At 52.2% G+C, this 20,634-nt stretch overlaps 1 protein-coding gene across 1 annotated transcript in view; it reads right to left on the bottom strand.

Moving 5' to 3' along the window:
- Positions 1-8,312: 8,312 nt before the first annotated feature.
- LOC146232819 (uncharacterized) overlaps positions 8,313-20,634 on the bottom strand; it is a gene marked incomplete at its 3' end in the record, with an annotated part of 272,531 nt that continues 260,209 nt past the window's right edge. Inside the window, exons 10-14 of the mRNA XM_084690016.1 lie at positions 17,162-17,282; positions 14,695-14,862; positions 10,628-10,740; positions 8,709-8,788; positions 8,313-8,445 (exon numbers count right to left, since the gene is read on the bottom strand). Of these exons, the coding sequence (XP_084546142.1) occupies positions 8,313-8,445; positions 8,709-8,788; positions 10,628-10,740; positions 14,695-14,862; positions 17,162-17,282 (615 nt within the window). The remainder of the gene's footprint in view (positions 8,446-8,708; positions 8,789-10,627; positions 10,741-14,694; positions 14,863-17,161; positions 17,283-20,634) is intronic.

Consider the following 20,634-nt stretch of genomic DNA (forward strand, 5'->3'; position numbering starts at 1 on the left):
TCCGAGCCACGCCGCTCCCCTGCCGTTGCCCCCGGTGCTGCCGTTTTCGTGGCTGTCTGCCCCCCTGTCCCCCGGGGGGGGCCGTAGCCCCCCCCCCCACCCCACCCCAGCCCCCCTTCCTTCCTCCCCTTACTGCCCCCGCCCCCTCCCCAGGCCCTCGCTCTCCCTGATTCGGTGTGTAAAAGCGCCCCCTGAATGATGGATTACTGTGTCACCGCAGCCTGCGAAGGATTAATTTGTTTCATTGATTTCTCTTTAGGCAGAATGCCAACGTCTGCCTCTTCCCACCTTTTCCCTCAGACTTCCAGCCGTAATAGACGGTAATGGCCTAAGACAAATCAACCCGTTTCTTGTAAAAATAGCACCAAATAACACTCACCCAGCCCCCCGCCCCCCCCCCCCCCTCCTGCTCCAGCACTCCACTCGTCACAAGCATGTTTCTGGGAGAGAGGGACCACTCGATTTCTCCATTTGCCATCAGCCCCCTTCCGGCTCCCTCTCTCCCTGAGACTCTCTCCCTCTCTCGGCCCCGGGCAGCAGAAACCTGGGGGAGGCCATCCAGGTTCTGTCTAACAAAGCCATAAGTCTCTAACACTTACAGCTCCCTCTCACGCCTCACAATGGATGGGTAACGAGGGCCGGGCTCACTCTGGGAGGGCAGGGGGGAGAGAGGGCCCATTCACCCGCTAACGGAGGCCTTTAACCACCGTCCTCCGCACACCTGCGGCAAGCGCTTCCCCCCCGCTAAGCAGCCTGATCTATGGGCGGCCTCGCTTCGCCAGCTCGCCAGTCAGCTGACCGTCAGTCCGCCGCGGAGTGCGGTTTCAACGCCGGCGGAGTGCGCGTACAGGTGTGATGCGATGTTGACGCGCACGGGCACACCTGCTCGGCGATGTGGAGGAGGTGTCATGCTGTGAACTCGCAATGTGGGCTGTAAACTGAGCAGCCAGCACCTCAGCGCCTCTGCCAATCATCTACCATTAGACCGAGGAAACATCAGCGGGTGATAGTGGGGCTCTGACAGGGCATCTTTATGGCAGGACCACCTATTCAACACCACCCAACAGAGCCTCCACCACAGAATCGTATTCTGCCGGGTGATGAGAGAGAGATGGGCGGGGGGTGATGAGAGGGGGGGCAGAGGGTGGGTTAGGCCCTCCCCTGCTGTTTTAATGGCCACATCTGCAGGGAAATCTCCTCAGCTCCTTGCAATCAATTTACCATAGTTTACAAAGCCATCGGCCGCTGTGTGGCTCTGGGACCAGAGGGACGGCTCGTCTTCAAGTAGATCCCCGCGTTCTGAACAGCCCTCTCCAGGGGAAACGCCCCCAAAAAGACCCCATCCTCCTCCTACGCGTCCGACACGTACAAACCCTTCAGCTGGGACGCTCTCAAAGGATTAGGTAATCTCGCCATGATACCATCTCTCTCTCTCCCCATCTCGCTCACCTGACTAGGGGTTTGTGTGCTTGGCCCTCCCCCTCTCCCCCTCACCCCTCCAGTCTCTCTCTCTCTCTCTCTCTCTCTCTCTCTCTCTCTCTCTCTCTCTCTCTCTCTCTCTCTCTCTCTCTCTCTCTCTCTCTCTCTCTCTCTCTCTCTCTCTCTCTCTCTCTCTCTCTCTCTCTCTCTCTCTCTCTCTCTCTCTCTCTCTCTCTCTCTCTCTCTCTCTCTCTCTCTCTCTCTCTCTCTCTCTCTCTCTCTCTCTCTCTCTCTCTCTCTCTCTCTCTCTCTCTCTCTCTCTCTCTCTCTCTCTCTCTCTCTCTCTCTCTCTCTCTCTCTCTCTCTCTCTCTCTCTCTCTCTCTCTCTCTCTCTCTCTCTCTCTCTCTCTCTCTCTCTCTCTCTCTCCGTCTCTCAGGCTGTCCTGTTCAAGTGCCTGTTCCACTCAGGGCACATCTATCCTCAGGGGTCCTTAAAGTCCTAAGTGCCTCCAGAAAAGGTTAGTTGGCAGGTAATTGTCCAGCTGTGGTCGGGCTTATCTTAATTGCGGGTGCTTCGGCGTAAGCTACACTTCCTGTGATGAAGAGGCTTACGTGGAGAGGAGAGAGGAGATAGGAGGAGCGGGAGAGATGGAAGAGAGGGGTAGGTATCATGGGAGTGTGTTTACTGGGTCAGGAGGTGACGTCCACTCTGACAGTTCACTTTGATAGAAGAAGGGACGGCAGGGGATATAGTCATTCCATGTTCTATTTGGATGATTTCCAAATAAAATACATATAAATATATCAAATAGTTTAAATAGAGTACATCTATCTAGCTTTATCGACATGCTATAAATGGTTTCTATCGATAAAAATAAAAAAAGGCTGAAATAAATCTTACTGACATCCCACATCGATTTGACAAAAGTGTAAAAAGCAATGTTGGTGTCAGCAATCCTGGCCCTTTAACAGTGATCAAACCCTGCAGACGAGTGTACACCCATCCAATGTAAATCTCTGCCTCTATTAGCCATCTGATCATATGTGGGGTCGATGAGAGCCTGGAGGGGGGGCAGAGCCGGGCTTGCCCTAGTCAAAGGTCATGACTGGCCAATAAAATATTTTCAGAGAGCAATCAATAACTCTGACATGGGGGTTAATACTGTATGGCATGGCGGAGGGAGGGTGGGGTAGCCTGTGGTCACGCTGAGCACAATGGATGACCGAAAGGGCAAAAGGTTAGTGGACAGACTCTGGGCCCTTGCCCCGCCATCGTCGCATATGTGCGTTTGATAGCGACCACTGCAATTATAAAGGTATACTTCAGACAGGTCAAATGGGGGGAGGGCAAAGAGCAGAACCTTTCAAGCGCAGGCCAGAGTCAAAGGTCATGGCGGCCGTAAGAGGCTGTGGAGCGTCGCCTGGGTGCAGTAATGGAGTCAGACGGAGGAGGAGGAGGACGGGGGCTGACGAGGAACAATCAGCGCCATGTGACGTCCGCCCGGCCCTTTATCCATCGCAGGTTTAGAATGTGACCGTCGCCTCGCGATGACAATCGTCCTCGCGACTCCAGCCGCCATTTGACTTCCAGTATATCCGTGTGCGTGTCTCTCAGTGTGTGCGTGTACGAGTGTGTGTGTGTGTTTTTGTCTGAAGAACCCTCAGCCCTTGCGGCTATTAAATATGAATGTCCAAGGTCGGTGGAGGTCAGGCCATGCATTTAGCTGGAGTGACCAATGCCAAATGTAAAGGTCAAAGTGGAATTGCCTGAGCCGAAGCCATACGACGACACTCGGGTGCATTTATGCATCCCATTGGCAGTGATTTATGGCCAGAGATAAGCGTGGGGATTGGACGAAAACACTCCCTTTCTCTTGTCCCGTCAGCCTCTGTAAATACACTACTTACTCATATCAATCACAGTGTCACAGTGAATCGCCGCGGCGTGCTTCCTGTACCGATTAGAACCAGCCTTTTGTCTCTCTCTGCCTTCGCGTGCTCGCCAGGAGAGAGACACTGCTCCTATTGTTGAAGTTTTTCTGGCTCGGCATTAGCATTGTCACAAGCAAGAATTGGGATATGAATGTATCTACTGCCAGCTGTATTGCTTAGTTCCTATGGCTGGCTGTAAAGCTTATATAGCTTTATTTTTTTGCACAATGTCCAAGCATTATTATTTGCATCCCTAATTGGAAATGACATGAATATGCCTGTTAGGTGTTAAGGTTTATCGCTGAGTTGATGTAGGACTTCACCTGACACTGTACCTTTTTCCCTAACAACAGTTGTCCGAATCTCAGAACTCTGCCAAAGTAAGGAGTCAGTGGTTTTACTTGGCCAGTGTTTCTGAAAGAAAGGGAACCAGATCCTGTGTTGCTTTCATCAAATACCTAGACACGTACACAGAGATTAGGATATAGAGTACTCTGAGCTTGTAAAACAATTCACGACTGATTAAAATCAAGCTCTTTCCTTCGGCCTCCCACTCTCACAGTATTCATTTGAGCCGTGGCCAATTTGGGCTATCCCTCTTCCTGTCAGGCTGCTCTGGGGGCAGCTATGCCTGGGGCAGTTACAAACTCGACACCCAGGCTTCAAGGATTTCGTAGGCCTCTTGGACATGAGAATACTCCCCACATCCCTCTGTGTTGAATGGGAAAACCAGACTGCCACCATGGCCTTTTGGAACAGCCCCCTTGCGACTGAAAACTCAGCCAGAAAGAAAGAAGAAAAAATAAAACCCTTTTGAACCGAGCGCCAAAACGGAAACGCGGTCTAGCGAAGCACATTTTAACCTGGGCCGTAAAGGTCTATTTTCTTTTCCTCCAATAGGAATAAATTGAGCTTTTCTCTTTAATGCCCGTGATATGTTTTTTCCATGGCGTGATCAAAGGGTGATAATTCGCCACACTGTAGACACTGTGTATTAATAAGCGATGCCCTTTTCTCCGACCTCTATTGAGATTCATTATTAGCACAACTCAGAGATAGTTCAGCAGATGTCATCCCATCATCTGAAGATCCCACTGTAACCACAGTAACCATCCAAAAAACAGGAACCACATGGACACATCTGACGTTCTCTCTGGAGTCACCTCTCAGTCTGTCTGTGTGTGTCTGTGTGTGTGTGTGTGTGGGGGGGGTGTGTGTATCTCTCTGTTCAACTAAACTAATGGACTGTGGCAGATGAAATAGTGGAATATTTACAATGGATGTATGGCTCAAACAGCACGGCGCTCATGATAAAATAATGCTCGGTGCCGTTGCCGATGTTGAAATCAATGTCCCATCCCCCCCCCCCCCCCCACCACCCCCCCCCCGCCCGTCTCTCCTTCGCACGGACTCACCAGCTCCAGAGGCTCCAGTGGCTGTCCCCGCTCTCCGTCTGTCACATTCATCCTCTCCCTCGTTTCACCACGGGGCATTTGAGCAGCGTCAGCCTCCATTACCGCCATGCAGATCCAGCCTGTGCTGACATCACAAATCACGATAAGATGGGCCCGGGGCTTCATAAACATTGTCATATATACAGCCCGGCACGTCCGGGAGGCTGGGTGGGAAATCCCCACCGCTTGTCATCTCTGTGTGACGGGTCTGTGGCACAGACGGGCTCCAGATAAGGATATATCAGCACATCTTTAGCGGTTTTTAAGTGTAGTGCTACCCTGCCATACACTCCCACCTGAATAGGCCTGTGTGTGTGTGTGTGTGTGTGTGTGTGTGTGAGAGCGAGAGAGAAAGATACCGAAGTAGAAGTTACTAAAGGCTCCTGAAACAGTTGAAACACCTAAACGGCCTACTTGTGTTAGGCGTTGGGAGATGCACGTTGTAATTTATCAGTTCAACAGAGCTTTACAGTAAAATATGATTCCATCAATAGGCGGGATCGATAATGCCAGTTGGACGCAGTATAATTATTGCAGAGGTCCGTATCAATAAACCTGTCATGCCTGACCTCCTGCCCCAGACTCCTGGGCGGTGAGCCACACAGATTTGTATATTTATCTTCTGTTTGATTTCCTGTACTAGGGGTCAAATCACCTCATTGTATATCAGGACCTCTGAACTTACTGACTGACAGAGAGATTAAAGATTTCTGTCCAGTATACTACATCCACGAGCCCAGGTAAGCCAAGCTGTGTCGTGTCTACTGCCGACACATTGAAATACATTTAGATGTAGTCATTTAGCAGACGCTGTCATCCAGAGCGATTTACAGTAAGTACAGGGACAGTCCCCCCGAGGCAAGTAGGGTGAAGTGCCTTGCCCAAGGACACAACGTCATTTAGCACGGTTGGAAATCGAACCGGCAACCTTCTGATTAATAGCCCGACTCCCTAACCGCTCAGCCATCTGACCCCCGAAATACAAACCGTACTGTGGACTCTGTGATAGTGGCACAACACAATCAATTGGTAACTGAAAGTGTACGACTAAAAACGCACGTTAGCGGGAGCGACATTGCAATATCGAGCGACTTACAAATCTAAGTTGTGCAAATAAATAAATAAGCACAAAAATAAGTCGGCGAGAGTGCTGTTGATCGGAAGCAGCTCGTCTGTAAACACACATGGAGACAGAACACGAGGGTAACACTTCACCTTCACCTTCTCCCCAGCTAGATACTGTACTCACAGAAAGGCATCTGTGTTTGGTGCGGCAGGTGGATCTGAAGACGCTCTTCCTTCACCTCCACAGTGCGGAGGTTATAAATGATGGAGAGGGGAACGTGTTGTTCCTCACTGAAGTGCGGATCATTTGTCACGAGCCGCGGCAATCCGGCAAGGTACGAAATTGTCCACAGAGCTTTGTATTACACTCGCAGGGCTGCGAAAAGACATTCTGAGACACGCACGCATGCGCGCGCACAGACGGACACACACACACACACACAAATCCACATCCACGCACGCACGCACACGGGGAGGCAGACCCAATGAGGCAGTTTATATCGGGATTTTGTTTCACAGCCACGGCCTCCTGGGAAAAAGAGGTCTGCCAATAACACTTAAGAGACAGAGCAGGGAAAAAGTAAGCACTTTTATTACAGCTCATCACTCATGTAATTTCTGGCAGCATTTGTGATTACAGATCAAGTGATTGACTAACTAGACATTCTGCCAGTGAGTTATGAACAGGGCCCTACTAGCACCAGCGCTGGCAGATTCCACACGCCACCCATAACTCATCCTCCGTCTGGGTGCTAAATCACCAAGGCAACGCCGTGGCCGGAAGAGTTAAATAATAACTTCACCTTTTATTGTAAATCTGTCAGAAATTAAAGCCGCGCAGACGCATTGGCAGGGTGCTGGGGCTGGGGGGGGAGGGATCGATAGATGGGCGCTGATAGGGCTATCGATGAGAGAGGAAGAAATGGTGGGTGGGTGGGGGTGTATCAGGGCTGGGGGGGCTGGGGGGGGTTGGACTGGGGGACGGGGAGTGAGAACACAATCTATGTTGTGAAATTGACAGGCCTCACCTCGAATCAATTGACCCCGGAGCTGGAGAAAACTGGGATTGTGGGGCACACTGACACACTAAACAAACATCCGTAGAGGATTGGGGTCATCAGTAGTTTCCAGAACATGCCTGTCGTGGGGGGACCTCTGACAAAAAGGATTGCAGTTGTACTGCTCCACAAATGCTTGTCTACAGTGTTGTAACAGCGGGTGTGAGGGAGGGAGGGAGGGAGGGAGGACTCAGCCAAACCCTCAAGATCCCCAAAGCCCGGGTTTTCTTTGGGGGGGCACGGGTCCATGTCTGTTTTCTCTGAGAAGCCAGGTCGTTTTGCATTATCTCTGCATCAAATCAATTCCTCACACTCAGACGAGCACAGTCGCGGACACATGGGACTGATCGAGACAGAGAGCTCTGCAAACACTTCGCCGTGAAATGTCTTACAAGGGGTCCATATCTGCGAGGGCAGCCTAACTGCCATTTCAAAACACAGGGACGGTGGCCGACTCGGGCTTCTTTTTCGAGGACAACAACAACATCTTGGGTCCCCAGGGTTCCGCCGACACCCTGGACTGTTGAAGGGTCGGCGTTGAGATGCAAACTCCCTCCGGAGGATTCCACACATGGCCGCCGCATCCATTCCGGAGAGTCTAGAATCTTCTCCGGGGGTCAGGGGTCAGTGTTTGTGGTTGAGAGGGGGGGTCCTCGTTGGGGGTCGGGGCTGGGAGTCTTGAGGACAGGAGGGGATCGGCTGACAAGGACACCTCCTTCCAGGCTGTGCCGGAGGAGTACACAGCCCGCCTGTGAAGCTGCTGGAGTGAGGACAGAGCAGAGGAGGAGGGGGGCCGGGCCATGGGAAAGACATTGGCCCGAGTCTCTGTCTGGGTCTGAAACTGGGGAGGATGACAGGAGAGGGTCCTGTGCATGTTGAGCCGTTGCAGAGCCCGTGGTTGTGGCCTGGGACTGGGGTTGAGGCCGAGGCTGGGGTCAAGGCTGAGGCTGGGGTTGAGGCTGAGGTTGTGGCTGTTGCTGCGGGGTCTGGTGGACTGGGTCTCACTGCTGGGGTGACTGTGGAGGCTCTGTCGAGGTCTGGACCTCCAATCGTTAGAACTCCACTAATGAATACAATAGATTCAAGCCAAAGAGCGTTAACGTCAAGCACCTAGACAAACTATTATCAGTCAACACAGATTGAACCGTCAATTGTTGTATCTTTTTTATCACAGTTGAAATGTTGTTTGTGTAGTCAGGACCACAGCGCTTACCTGTCCATCTCTCTGTCCAGGCCTGGTGTGGACCAGCAGGTGTCCAGGGTGGATCTGGGGTAGGGACCCGGTGCTGGGGGGCCGAGGCGGTGGTGGGTCTGTCTGAAACGGCCGCAGACAGATGAAGACCGGCCCCCCTCTCCTCCTTTCCCTCCTCCCCTCCCCAGATCCCACGGCCCCTCCAGCCTCCCCCTCGCCCCTCTCTCCCGGTCTGATTGATGAGTGGCCATTTCCTGTCCCGTCCGACGCAGTCGGGGCCCTCGCCGCGGCAACCGCTGGATCGTGTAACGGCCCATCTCCCTCGCTGTCTCCCGTCCTCCTCCCTCCCTCTGTCCTCCTCCCTTTCCCTTCTTCCTCTCCCTCCCCCGGTCTACCTCCAGCTCTCCCTCTCTCCCTCCCACCCCCCCATCCTGTCCCTCGGCCTCATTCTCTCCTCGCTCTCCTTCCTTCCCTTCTTCATTTCCTCCACTCTCCCTCCCTTCTCCATCCCCTCCCTCCCTCTCTCTCTCCCCTGGGGAGGCTGGTTTCCCCAGGCCTGCAGGAGCTCGGTCCGGGGCCCCAGAGCACCGAGGGCCAGCCGGGGGCCAGGTTTGGGGAGGAACCCCAGCGAGGCTCATAGGTAGCTGGGCTTGGCTGCCAACACTCTCCTGGGGGAGGGCAGGCGAGAGGGTTAGATGAATTGAAACTTGCCATGTCGTCATTTTGAATATGCAGAAAGATGGACGGAGCACAGGATTAGGTCACACCAGGGTGAAACGAGGGAGAGAGAAATCCAGATGTATTTCTTTAAATAGAGCTCTCTCTGTACACTTGACACTGAAGTCGCGCTCTGCGTACACAACTCCATAGCTCTGCTTTTCTCCCTCTCTCTCACTGCCTAGCTGAATTTGGTGCAAGAGGATGTACATGTGTGTGTGTGTGTGTGTGTGTGCACGGGTGTACGCATGCATGCAGAGGTGGGGGACTTGCCCTGACACAATAAGGTTACCTTCATGAGCACTTATGGTATAATTCTAATTGGCTTTATTAAGGGGCTTAAATCTAATACCAGCTCTGTGCACTGCCTCAGGCTGTGTATGTGTGTATGTGTGTGTGTGTGTGTGGGAATGCAGTTGCGAGTGACTCAACAAAAATCTCCCCAAGCATGTACTCTGTGTAATAAGGTAATGAACCTGACCGTCCAGACAAACACAAGGGCTTGTCTGACAGGCTTGCTGCTGTTCCTTGCCTGCCCTGGTCGGGGAGTTCAGGCAGGATCAATACAGCAGCACTATTGGCTGTGTCGGAGGGCAAGGCTGTTGAGGAGCGTCGGAAGGGGAAACCGCATGAAGTCGCGCGGCAACATTTGACCCCGTTTAAAAACTTGATACCAATTAAGTGGGATTTTCAGTGTAAATAATTCAGGAGAGCTCTACCAAACGCGCGTGCGCGCACACACACGCACAGAGAGACTGGTGAACAGACGTGCACCCTGCACACACACAGACACACTGTCGGCCTTATTGAACAGATTGCTTAATGAAACTTTCCTTCCAGAAAGTAGAGCAGCCATGCACCCATTGGCCCATTTCTGCTTTCGAGTAGGTTTGCATTCACTCTGCCCTTTTATTTGTTTATTCACCCCCCCCCCCCGCCCTGCCCTCATCATCTTTGACATGATTAAAATCACAGCCTTAAAATCAATTGGCTGAAGATGTGTGTATTAGAATGCGGAGACTGTCTTGAAGCACGTTTGTAGTCAAAACGAGAAAAGGTCAGTACACATGTTGGAAAAGTAAATAAGAGTGTGTGCACGAGTGTGTTTGTGTGTGACAGAGAGAGAGAGAGATACAGAGAGAGAGACAGAGAGACAGATACAGAGAGAGACAGAGAGAGAGAGATACAGAGAGAGAGAGAGAGAGAGAGATACAGAGAGAGACAGAGAGAGAGAGAGAGAGAGACAGGGAGAGAAAGAGAGAGAGAGAGATACAGAGAGATACAGAGAGAGAGAGAGATAGAGAGAGAGGAAGAGAGAAAAGAAGGTAAAGTAAATCCAGTGACATGTCAGAGGAGAGAGCACTCAGGTGAGAGGATTATACAAAGAGCCTGAGCCTAAATGACAGTAAACACCGGAGTGACACGAAGACGGAGAGGCGTATGTGTGTGCGGTGCGGTGTGTAAGTGCCTGGCGTGTACACAAATGTGTGTGTGTGTGTGTGCTGCATGTGTGTGCGCGAGCAGTAAAAGAAGCCTGACTTGCGTTCTGTTTCGCAGTCTACATGAGGTGGGTATGTGTTTGACAGACAAGTTCAAGGGATGAAAAGGTTGCATGTAAGAAGACAAATGCATCCATGTATTATCGGGTCAGGCGTGTGTTAAGGATGTGAAGTGTGAGAGAGAGAGAGAGAGAGAGAGAGAGAGAGAGAGAGAGAGAGGAGTGAATAAGTGAGCATGCGACTCGGAGAAGCAAGCTCGGGTTGGAGAGGGCGGACCAGAGTATAACTTACTTGCTCGCTGTTTTCTTTCGCCCTGCTCATCATCAGCGGGGGAGAGGAGCAGAGGTCTTTGAAGCGCGCTCCAGTTTCTCCGAGTTCACATTCCCCATTCCCCTCCCGGCTCTCTGCAACACCAGCACACACACTCCTCAACACTTCAGCCCGGCATTCCCAACCCATCTCCTCCCTTCCCCCCGAATGGCCAGGCCTTCCTCTCTCTCTCTCCCCCCTTTCCTTCTCTCAACACCAATCTCTCTTTTCCTGTTTCTCTCCCCTCAAGTCTGGAGCACGTGGCCCGGGCCTTTCCATTGCACGCTGACGAAAAAGGGTGAGTCGTGTCTTATTTGTTGTCGTCGGTTGCCGTTTAAACACCACCACGCGGAGGGGGGGTTGGGGGCAGGACCTTCTGTTCGTGTGCGCGGGATGTCGGGTGCAGAGCGAGAGGCAGCAGCTGACGTCAGGTCAGCCGTGGGTTCCAACCACGCCGGCGGGCGAGGCAGAGACGACCCAGGAAGGTGGCCTGAGGCCAGCCACTGCTGGCCCCGTGTCTCACCCGGGGCTCGGCAAGTCTGGGGGTACAGCCTGACCTCATATCTCCCTCTGTGACCCTCCCCCTGCCCCCAACACCCTCTCCACCTCGACCCCCCCCTCCCCTTCTCCGCCACCAGAAGGATCTGGAAGGATGCTGGGGTGAGCAGCGGGGAATGCGCGCCAGGGCACACAGACACTTTATAAGCAAAGATTAAAGGTTTTTCTTTTTAATCAGTCATTTGGCAGCGATGTTAGCATTTCACCCCCGCCGCTGCTCGGGATCAATTTTTAATGCCGCTGCGCGGAGAGAGACGCCGTCTGATTGGCAAGAAGAGAAGCTATTTACAAAGGATCTGTTCACAAATACGACAGTCGAAATATGCGCGGGGTACAATTGACGTCTCTTAGCGGAATTCTGGATGAGCTCCACACCTTGTCACAAGGAGCGACCTCTTAAGGCCCCTGGTCTCTTCTGTGTGTTTGTGTGTGTGAGGGCACGTAAGGATAATAAACAAATCCATTTCTTCTCCGCGTCTTGCGTTGGGCTGTCTGTTGCCGTGTTCGTCTGCCAATGCCAAAGGAAGTGGGTCAGGTCAACTCTTGAGCTAGCGTAGCGCACGCATCCTAACGCCATGTGCATTCGCTGCTAGCATCATTAGACGCTAACAATAAATCATCATTTTAATAGTAAACCCGTATTTTGTCCTCCACATTCCCCCTGCCGTGCGAACACGAGACGTGAAACAGCGGAGACAGCCAGGGTGTTTCTCTCCAGGCTGAGCTGAGGCTGGGGGGGGGGTCTGACTGAATAGGCCCTCTGCCTCCTTCAAAGTGGAGGTGACTGAACTCAGCCCCTTCATCCCTGAGTGGGCACCCGGGGTGAACACCTGGCCCCTTCACCCCTTCCTCCCACACACACACACACACACACACATCCACTCACCCTCTGCACACCCCATTGATCCCATGATTGACCCTGCACACGGAGAATCGATACACCTTTGAAATGGCGTCATTGTAAGCGCTCAGGCACAATGGTGAGGGGGGGGGGGGGGGGGGTTGTGTGTGTGTGTGTGTGTGTGTGGCTGTGTGTGCAGCCCTAGAGTGTCTGAGGCAGGGGACTCCAACCCCCCACATCAGCTCCCCGTTCTCGTCCCATGAGATCAGATCTGGAGGGTGGGGGCAGGGACGGCCAAGGTATTGAACGCAAGGTCTCCTCCGCGCCCAACAACAGGCGGCGGGGGCCCGCGCTAAACCGCACATAATCACCAAGGACCATCGCGCTTCGTCGGGTTCGCAGGAGGAGGGCAGAGGGTTGACACACTGCAGGCAGTCAGACACACACACACATACTACTTACATACACACACACACCACTTAAACACCCACACTGACACACAACCACCTACATATTCACGCACGGCAGATTTCGAAGCCGTCGAGCACAACCTACGGTCGAAAGCCACACAGCGCAAAAGAGAAGCTTATTCGAGCTTGATTCTATCCGTCTCACGGTCCAGTGTGGTAGAGAGCGGGCGCATGTGCAGGGTTATCTGAAGACAGCAGTCCACAGGGGCTCCTGGGTGTTTTGTAATCCAGCTGGATTAGGGGGAAGGGGCCAGGGGACGAGGACTCCACGCTGGAGCTCTCTTTAGCCAAGGTGCAGCCAGGGTGAGAATGAGTGCATGTGTGTGTGTGTGTGTGTGTGTATGTTAAGCAAGCCCACCTCCCCCCCTCCTTCCCAACCTTACCTGACACCACTAATAAAAATGAACAACGGACCTGGGTGGAGGTGTGTGTTTGTGTGAAAGGGTGTGTGTATGTGTGAGGGGGGGGGGGGAGTTGATGCTGTCTCCAATTTGCCAGGTGTTCCAGACGGTTGTGGGAGCAGGGTGACAGAGCTGCTGCTTGATAAACAGAGAAGCACTACTTCGATTTTCCATCCACTCCCATTTGGAAACACATGGCTCTTCCTTCAGGTCGGGGCTCTGGGGGGTGGGGGGTGGGGGGTGGGGAAGGAGTGTTTGCGTGTGCGGGTGAGTGTGGTGTGTGTGTGTGTGTGTGTGTGTGTGTGCAGTGGTGTTGGTGGTAGAGGGGATGAGGAGGAGGAGGAGGAGGAAGAGGAAGGCCCACAAAGACCGAGTGCTTCGACATCTAACCTAACCGAGCAGCACTCACCCTGAGATTAAGACCGGAAAAATCCGGAAGACAGCATGCAGGGAGAGAGGGAGAGAGGGAGAGAGGGAGAGAGGGAGAGAGGGAGGGAGGAGGAGGATGAGAAGACGGAGAGAGCAGAGAGGTTTCTTTTTTTAAGCCCACACCTTTACACCTCTGAGAAACTGACATCGTTTGAAAGCTTTCAAACCAGCTGTGGAGTTTCAAACCAGCGAGTTGGCGAGGGCGAAGCTAGTTGGGTGAGCGTATACTCTCTCTCTCTCTCTCTCTCTCTCTCTCTCTCTCTCTCTCTCTCTGGTAAAAGTATTCCCCTCTTGCATCTTCTTATCTTGATCTCCTCCCTCTCTCCCCCCCCCCCCAGTCCCCATCAGCTTAAAAATAAGGTGCATCGTTCCGCCTTTCACCCAACTGCACCGCCCCACCCCCCCACTCCAAGCAGATAGTTTGGGCCGGGGAGAGGTGGGGTTGCTGAACTCCTCCCCCCCCCCACCCCCCCCCCCACCCCTCGACCCCCCCTAGAGAGTTAAGGAGCTCAGGTTTAAACCCCCCCCCCCCACCTCCTCTGCCTTCTCTAATGCCGGCATAAGAGGACAACTGTGGGCGCTAAGCGCCGGTGATCAAACATACACGGCGGCGTTGCGCGCTAGTCTGAGGACGGCCGGGGCTAATGGGATTGGAAGCCCCCAGGTGAGCGAGGGGGACACCTCTAATCAGGATGATTAGCCGACGGCTAACCAACACTTACATCTATACCACCGGATGACTGACTGGGTGTTTTGCTCGCGGGGCTACGAGCAGAAATACGGGCGACGAGATTTCGGGAGTGGGGCACGAGGCAGGGTACTGTGGAGGCCTAATATCGTTAGGAGGGAACACAAACAGTCTGTCATTCTGTAAGGCCCACTGTCTCTCTTACACGCACAGAGACAGAGAGAGGGAGAGATGGAAGTAGGGGAGGGGGGGGGCATGAGCGAGAGAGGCCTTTATAAACTCATCACTTAAAAAGAAAAACAATTACCACCGACCAGGCTCATCACTGACTAAGCAGAAGTCATCCAGCATGCAAAACACACAGTATAATTAGCCCACATCAAACTGCCGGGTCCGACTGTGCATTAATGATGCCACACTCTGGAGAGAATAACTAACGCAGTGAGTGGAGGAAAGCTAGGGGGTGGGGGGAGGGGGGGGTGGGGGGGGGGGTGGTGGTGACAAAACAGAACAAGAGAGAGCAGGAAAGAGAGGGAAAAGATTGAGACAAAAGAGAGGGGGGTAAAAATACAGAGAGATAAGGAGAAACAGAGACAGACAGACGGAGGGAGGGAGGGATATATGGGTGGCGAGTGTGTGTTGGTGTGAGGAGGGGGACCAACCTGGAGCTGCCGTTGTGAGAGCCATCATGTGCTGGGTACCACAGGCCACCTCACACACCTCCCGCCCCCCCAGGGAGAGGGGCTGGGGGGTCCAGACCCTCTGAGAGGCCACAGCCCTGTCCTGGGACGCGGAGGGGACTCGACCCCAGACGAACAGCTCTCCATCTGCTGGGTCACACAAGATCCCACATCAACTGCATATAGAGATGGTTGGTTTCAATGAATTCAATGAAGAGCAATAGCAATTCTTTTTTAGACAGACTTAATAGGCACTTAATATTTTTGTGTGTGTCTTGTGTGTAAAATCAATACAACTCTGTCCTTTCCACACCGCTAAGCTGCCCACACAGAGACCAGGTCCCAGGTCCGGTTTCTCGGGTTACCGTTTACGTGGGGCTGTGTTTGGACAACAGGCTAACTGCCGTCCTGAAAGAATAACACAGCTAAGTGCCAGAGATGCTGGCAGACAGGAAACCGTTCCTCTCTACATCTCCCAGTTTAGCTTGCTGCTGAACCGTAGTTCATCGCTGATTTCCTTTCAACTACAAAAGACACACGGAGGCTAATTAGAACCAGTTTGAGGGGAGCTGTCAATTACCGTCTGTCAGAGAAGCTCATTCGGAACAGAGACATCCCACTCGCTATCCTTTTCAGTAGAGCCAACTGAAAGATGTTATACTCCGTATTTGAACACACACACGCAAATACACACGTGTTTGTGTGTTTACACATGTATGTAAAGATGTACAAAGATCCATACGCACAAACACAGTCGTATATGCACACAAACACACACTACTGTGGCCTGCCTATTTAAACCTGCCACTAATAAATTTATATTTACTGCCTGCATTGGGGGACATTTAAATTATGGCGCACAATAAACCTGGCACACACATTTCCAAAGCTCTTTCAGGGGATGTTAAAGCAATATAGTAAGCAATTTTCCAAAGTGGATTACAAATTTCACATCCAGGTTTTATTGCACATTACGATAACTTAACCACATCTAAATGTTCCGCATAAATGGGAAATATGTGCTGCTTAATATTCAATTTTTCATTTTTCAAGAAGTGCTTTACAAACCCTGCCAAGAGAAGGAGCCTCGCTGGTTTGTGTGGTGGAGGGGAGTCAATAATCTTTATGAGGTTGATTTTAATTACAAGGAGATAACTGAGTATCCACCTCACGATGGGCTTCCATCAATCTCCATCCGGCATCAATCTACGCCTAGCCCCTCAGAGAGAGAGAGAGAGAGACACACACACACACACCTATACACACTTAGACACCCTCTCACCATGATTGATCAATCCGTAATGGATGATTTCATCCGTTCATTCCATGTGAGATAATACTAACAACCTTGCCAGGAAAAGCTAAGGACACAGGCAAGGGAGTCAAGTTTGTCTGTGTGCAAGCCGGGGGAATGCAAACTCTTTCTTGCCTTATTTAAAGAAAGAAAAGGTGCACACACATACTGACACACACACACACACACACACTCAGGCAAATCTGGCAAAAGAAGGTTAAGCCTGATGTTTTCTCAGAGAACGGTCTTCTGCAAAAAGGTCAGATCAATCATGTGCTAAGCATGCCTCGTAAGTAATCCATAAAAGCCTTGTTTTAAATAATAACATTTTATAGATCACCTAAAGACATAACCGGAGCCGACGGAGAAACAACTCGGCAAAACGCGCCGCAAATTCAAACTCAATATGTTGACTGCGGGTTCGTTTAATGAACCGGTGGCCTTTCAGCTGCAAAACGACGGAACAAATCCCACCGTCCTCCCCCCGCATCCCGCCGCGCGGCCATGGGAAAACAGCAGTGGAGCAGGAAGTGTATCCAGGTCTGAAATGAGCCCATGATGACTGGTGGTGTCGAGGTGGTACGTTTGCGGAGGTACGGTCCTGCTCCGAGCCCCCCCCCCCCCCCCCCCCCCCCGTCTGTGGATCCAGCAGGAGCGCAGTGCGCCGGAGTGACGAGCCGCAATACCAGAACCAAGACAGAGCCTGTCTGGACACTCTCCGCCGACTCCAAACACAACCCAGATGAGACACACATTTGATTTAACAACTTCCCAAGGCCGGAGGGGGAAAACGATCCGCTACAAACACCGAGGGCCTTTTTTTGTGGGGGGGGGGGGGGGTGTTTTATGTTTTGGATGTCGTTCACGGTGTCTGAGGTTTCTGTTAAACTCGTGGAATTCAGGATCTGGAAAACATCGACCACACTTACTGCAAATTTGGACAAGGACATATTGTTGTAGCTTTGGGATGGACGGTTTCATATGCTGTTGACAAGCCTACAGACACTGGAAGAGAAGGAGAGTGGCTGTGCTCAATCTACACCCTGTCCACAAAGACGGGGTCAGGTATGAGCTTGTTTGAGCGTGTACGAGATGCGAGTGGCCCTTCCTCGCTGACAGAATCGCGGTCAGGGTTGCGTTCAGGGTGGTGCTTACCTGCGAGGGCTGCACTGTAGCTGTCCCCAGTATCTATCCGTGTGACATTCTTCAAAGCGGAGGGGTTCACCAGGAGAGGGCTGGAGGCATGGGTCCTGTCCTCCCCATGTCCTAGTTGACCCTGGAACGACACGCACGCAGTTAATGAACGTAACAAACGCGCACTCGCACAGTACGTCACCATTGATTGGACTGGAGGGACGAAGAAGTCTCGTCTTCTCACTGAGATTTCACACAGCCCGTTTGAAAGCTTGGCCTGCTATTGGCTGAGGAGCCTTTCTGTCACGCAGAACACGGTCCCTCCCCTCAGAGCAGCTTAGAAAAAACATGGCCGACGAATTAGTCAGAGAGGACCCATTCATTACCTCCTCCCTTCCCCTCAGGAAGACACATAAGCGCGCCTCTTAAAACTCAATTTTAAACTTGTCTGCCGTTCTCCAAACCACAATATACAGCATGACAGAAAAAGCTGGCAACATGCCTGGCTTCTTCTGAAGTGATCGTCAAGAGGGGAGACATTTAAATTTCTTCGACCAGACGAAAAGACAACGTTTTCATTCCCTGCAACAGTCACGGACGAGGCTTAGGGCTCGCGTCATCATTAGGGGGTCACGGGGCGTCGACGCGCCGCCCCGTCCATCCTGGATCCGTCTGACAGATGAGAATCCCTTCCTCTCCCTCGCTCCGCGTCGAACGCCGACAGTGTTTGAGCAAACAGAAGGCTCAGTTTGACTCCTCTGCCCCAGCCTGCTGTCTGCTACTCCACCCTCTGTTCCTGGGGACCCCCAGCAGAGATGAACCCAGGCTCCATAGCGTGGGCTCCTGTACAAACGGGCACGGCCTGGCATGTGTTGGGGAGCGCGTGAGAGGGTGCGTCAGCAACGGATGTATAACGGGGGTGGGCGTGTGTCGACGCAGTCAACTGGAGCTCAAACTGTGCAAATGTGTGTGTGTGTGTGTGTCATGTGGGTGATGTGTGTGTGTGTGTGTCTGTGTGTGGATATGCACACGTGTGTCGGCATGTGTTCGCCCCGGTTGTGTGTGTGTGTGTGTGTGTGTGTGTGTGAGTGCGCGCGTTTGCCTAAAAAAGCAAGTGAGAGGGTGAGAGCGAGAGAAAGAGAAAGCTGTCAGGTGTTGCACTACACTGTGCCAGATGCATCTGGAACCATCTGTTCCGGAGTCTCAGTAGGGGGTGGGAATGACTTCAGCGCTGCACCTCAGACAGACCCCATGCACTGAAACCTCGACACACACCGGTTGGGCGTAGCCAAGCGGAACGAGACACAAGGTGCCGGGGGTGGAGGGGGGACGAGAGAGAGACGAAAATGTACGTGGGAATACTGACGGAAGCACAAACAGTGGTTTAAGATTGACGGCGAATAGCAACCTCGATGCCTCAGCCCCAAAACAGCTTAGACCAGCATTGAACCTCACTGTACGGTCTCATTCGAAGCAGGAGACAAAGAACATACTAATGACCTCCCAGCAACAATATGATTAGTGAAGCGCGGAATCAATTAATGTTGCTGATGAATCAATAGGTGCCTCTCAGCATATATGTCCTGCAGTTAATTAATAAACAAGGAGGACATTAGAAGGAGCATCTGACTGTGTCTGCAGCTGTCAACTTCCTGGCTCTGATTGGACGACCTCAGCAGGATGGGATGTGAGGCGCATGAAAGCGCCCCCTCACACCCCATCTCCACACACACACACACATTCACTGTAAGGAGACACCTGTTGAACCTCCGTATCAATACGGCTCATTTTTCTCCATCGCCCGGGACCTGGAAATATTCTGGGTGATTTGGCCGGAGCCCAGGGTTCGATGAGGCTTCATGAGTGTTGGAGCTCGGCCCAGGGTATCCAGCAGCCTGGCATTACTGATCCCGCCCGCTCAGTCCCCCCGCTCATTAGCCACGGGATTGCAATCGACAGGCCAAACGGCTCTATTGATTTAGGGAACATACCATACAAATACATAAACAGACAGCTTGCCCTCTCTGGGCTTCTGGGATTCTGCACACACGTGACTACCAAGGCAAGGCATACCATGTTTGTGTATGTGTTTATGTGCATGGCAAGCTAAAGCCCATTCTCTTTTTCCTTTCTAAAGGGTTGTTTCAGGGTATATAAGGGTGTTTGCGCGTGTGTGAGTCCGCGCATGTGTCAGGGTCAGTGAAAGACTCACTATCCAAAGGCTATGTTGATGACCATGAGAGATAGCAGAGACTGTGTGTGTGTGTGTGTGTGTGTGTTTGTGTGTGTGTTTGGCCCCCACTCTCCAAGCATTTCCAGTCATTTCAGATGTAAGCAGATTAGGGCTGTGTTAAGGGCTTGTGCCAAGGTCTCCAGTCAGTCAGACGGTATGAGATGACTGGCCACATGTGACCCCGCAAAGGCCCTTCTGGCCCCTGACTGACCACAGATATGATTCTCTCTCCAAGGCTATTAAAAGCTTGTGTCATGCAGTAACAGGGGAGAAAAGTCTGATGGACTGATTCCATTACATGAGGATTCCAAGTTAATATTGATGCTTTCCTCTGGCTATTGCTACGGGTTGATCACCAGACCAGACAACGTTGTGGACTGTCGTGGAGGGCTAACTGGATAGGAAGTCAACGCTGGCGTCATGGCAGTGACCTGTGTTGAAGACAGAATAGGCCGTCCTGTTGACATTCCTCTGTGCTTTATTCATCAGCATATCCACTGTTGGACTAATCCCATATTAAATCTAACAGGAGCCACCAGTGCTCTGACATCATTCAAATTCCTTCTCACCTCAATCATGTGATACGACCCCCGGCCGTCCCTCTTTCTTTGAGAATCGAAACAAAAAACAATACGATTTCTATCTGTAATGCTATTACCAGCTGTAATAGGTTTACAGCCCGTCTGGTTTGCCTTGGAATGGCAGTGGGGATTTGATTAGGTTTAAGACCTTTTTGCTTTTCTGCTTTCCCTGTTGCAACTGATACTGAGTGTTTGGTAACCCGCGGGAGAAGACCTGGACCTGAGAATGGGACTTCCGCAGGCATCTTCCAGCTGCCCAAACACAGTGTTATCATTCAGGCTGGAACCTTTTCGTATTTTCTGTGCGTTGATGGGGCCGGTGTTGGTGTGGCACCGCGTGGCTGATTACCGGGGGTGGTGGGGGGGGGGAGTCTTAATCGGGTGGCGCGGGCGCTCCCGGGGTCCCGGGGGGCGGCGCTCGGCAACTTCCTGTCAGACTGCACTGAGAAACAATCAATCATGGGAGCTGCTCCGAGATAGAGAGAGAGAGAGAGAGAGAGAGGGGTAGGGGGAGGTGGGGGGAGAAACAGAGACAGGGGAAGGAGAGAGAAAGAAAGAGAGAGTAAGAGAAAGAGACAAGAGTGAGAGAGAGAGAGAGAGAGAGAGAGAGAGAGAGAGAGAGAGAGAGAGAGAGAGAGAGAGAGAGAGAATGTAGAGAGGAGTTGGGAGGGGGACAGTGA

This window comes from Hypomesus nipponensis, chromosome 24, assembly GCF_054491055.1.
Source record: "Hypomesus nipponensis isolate SF chromosome 24, ASM5449105v1, whole genome shotgun sequence".
Taxonomy (NCBI): domain Eukaryota; kingdom Metazoa; phylum Chordata; class Actinopteri; order Osmeriformes; family Osmeridae; genus Hypomesus; species Hypomesus nipponensis.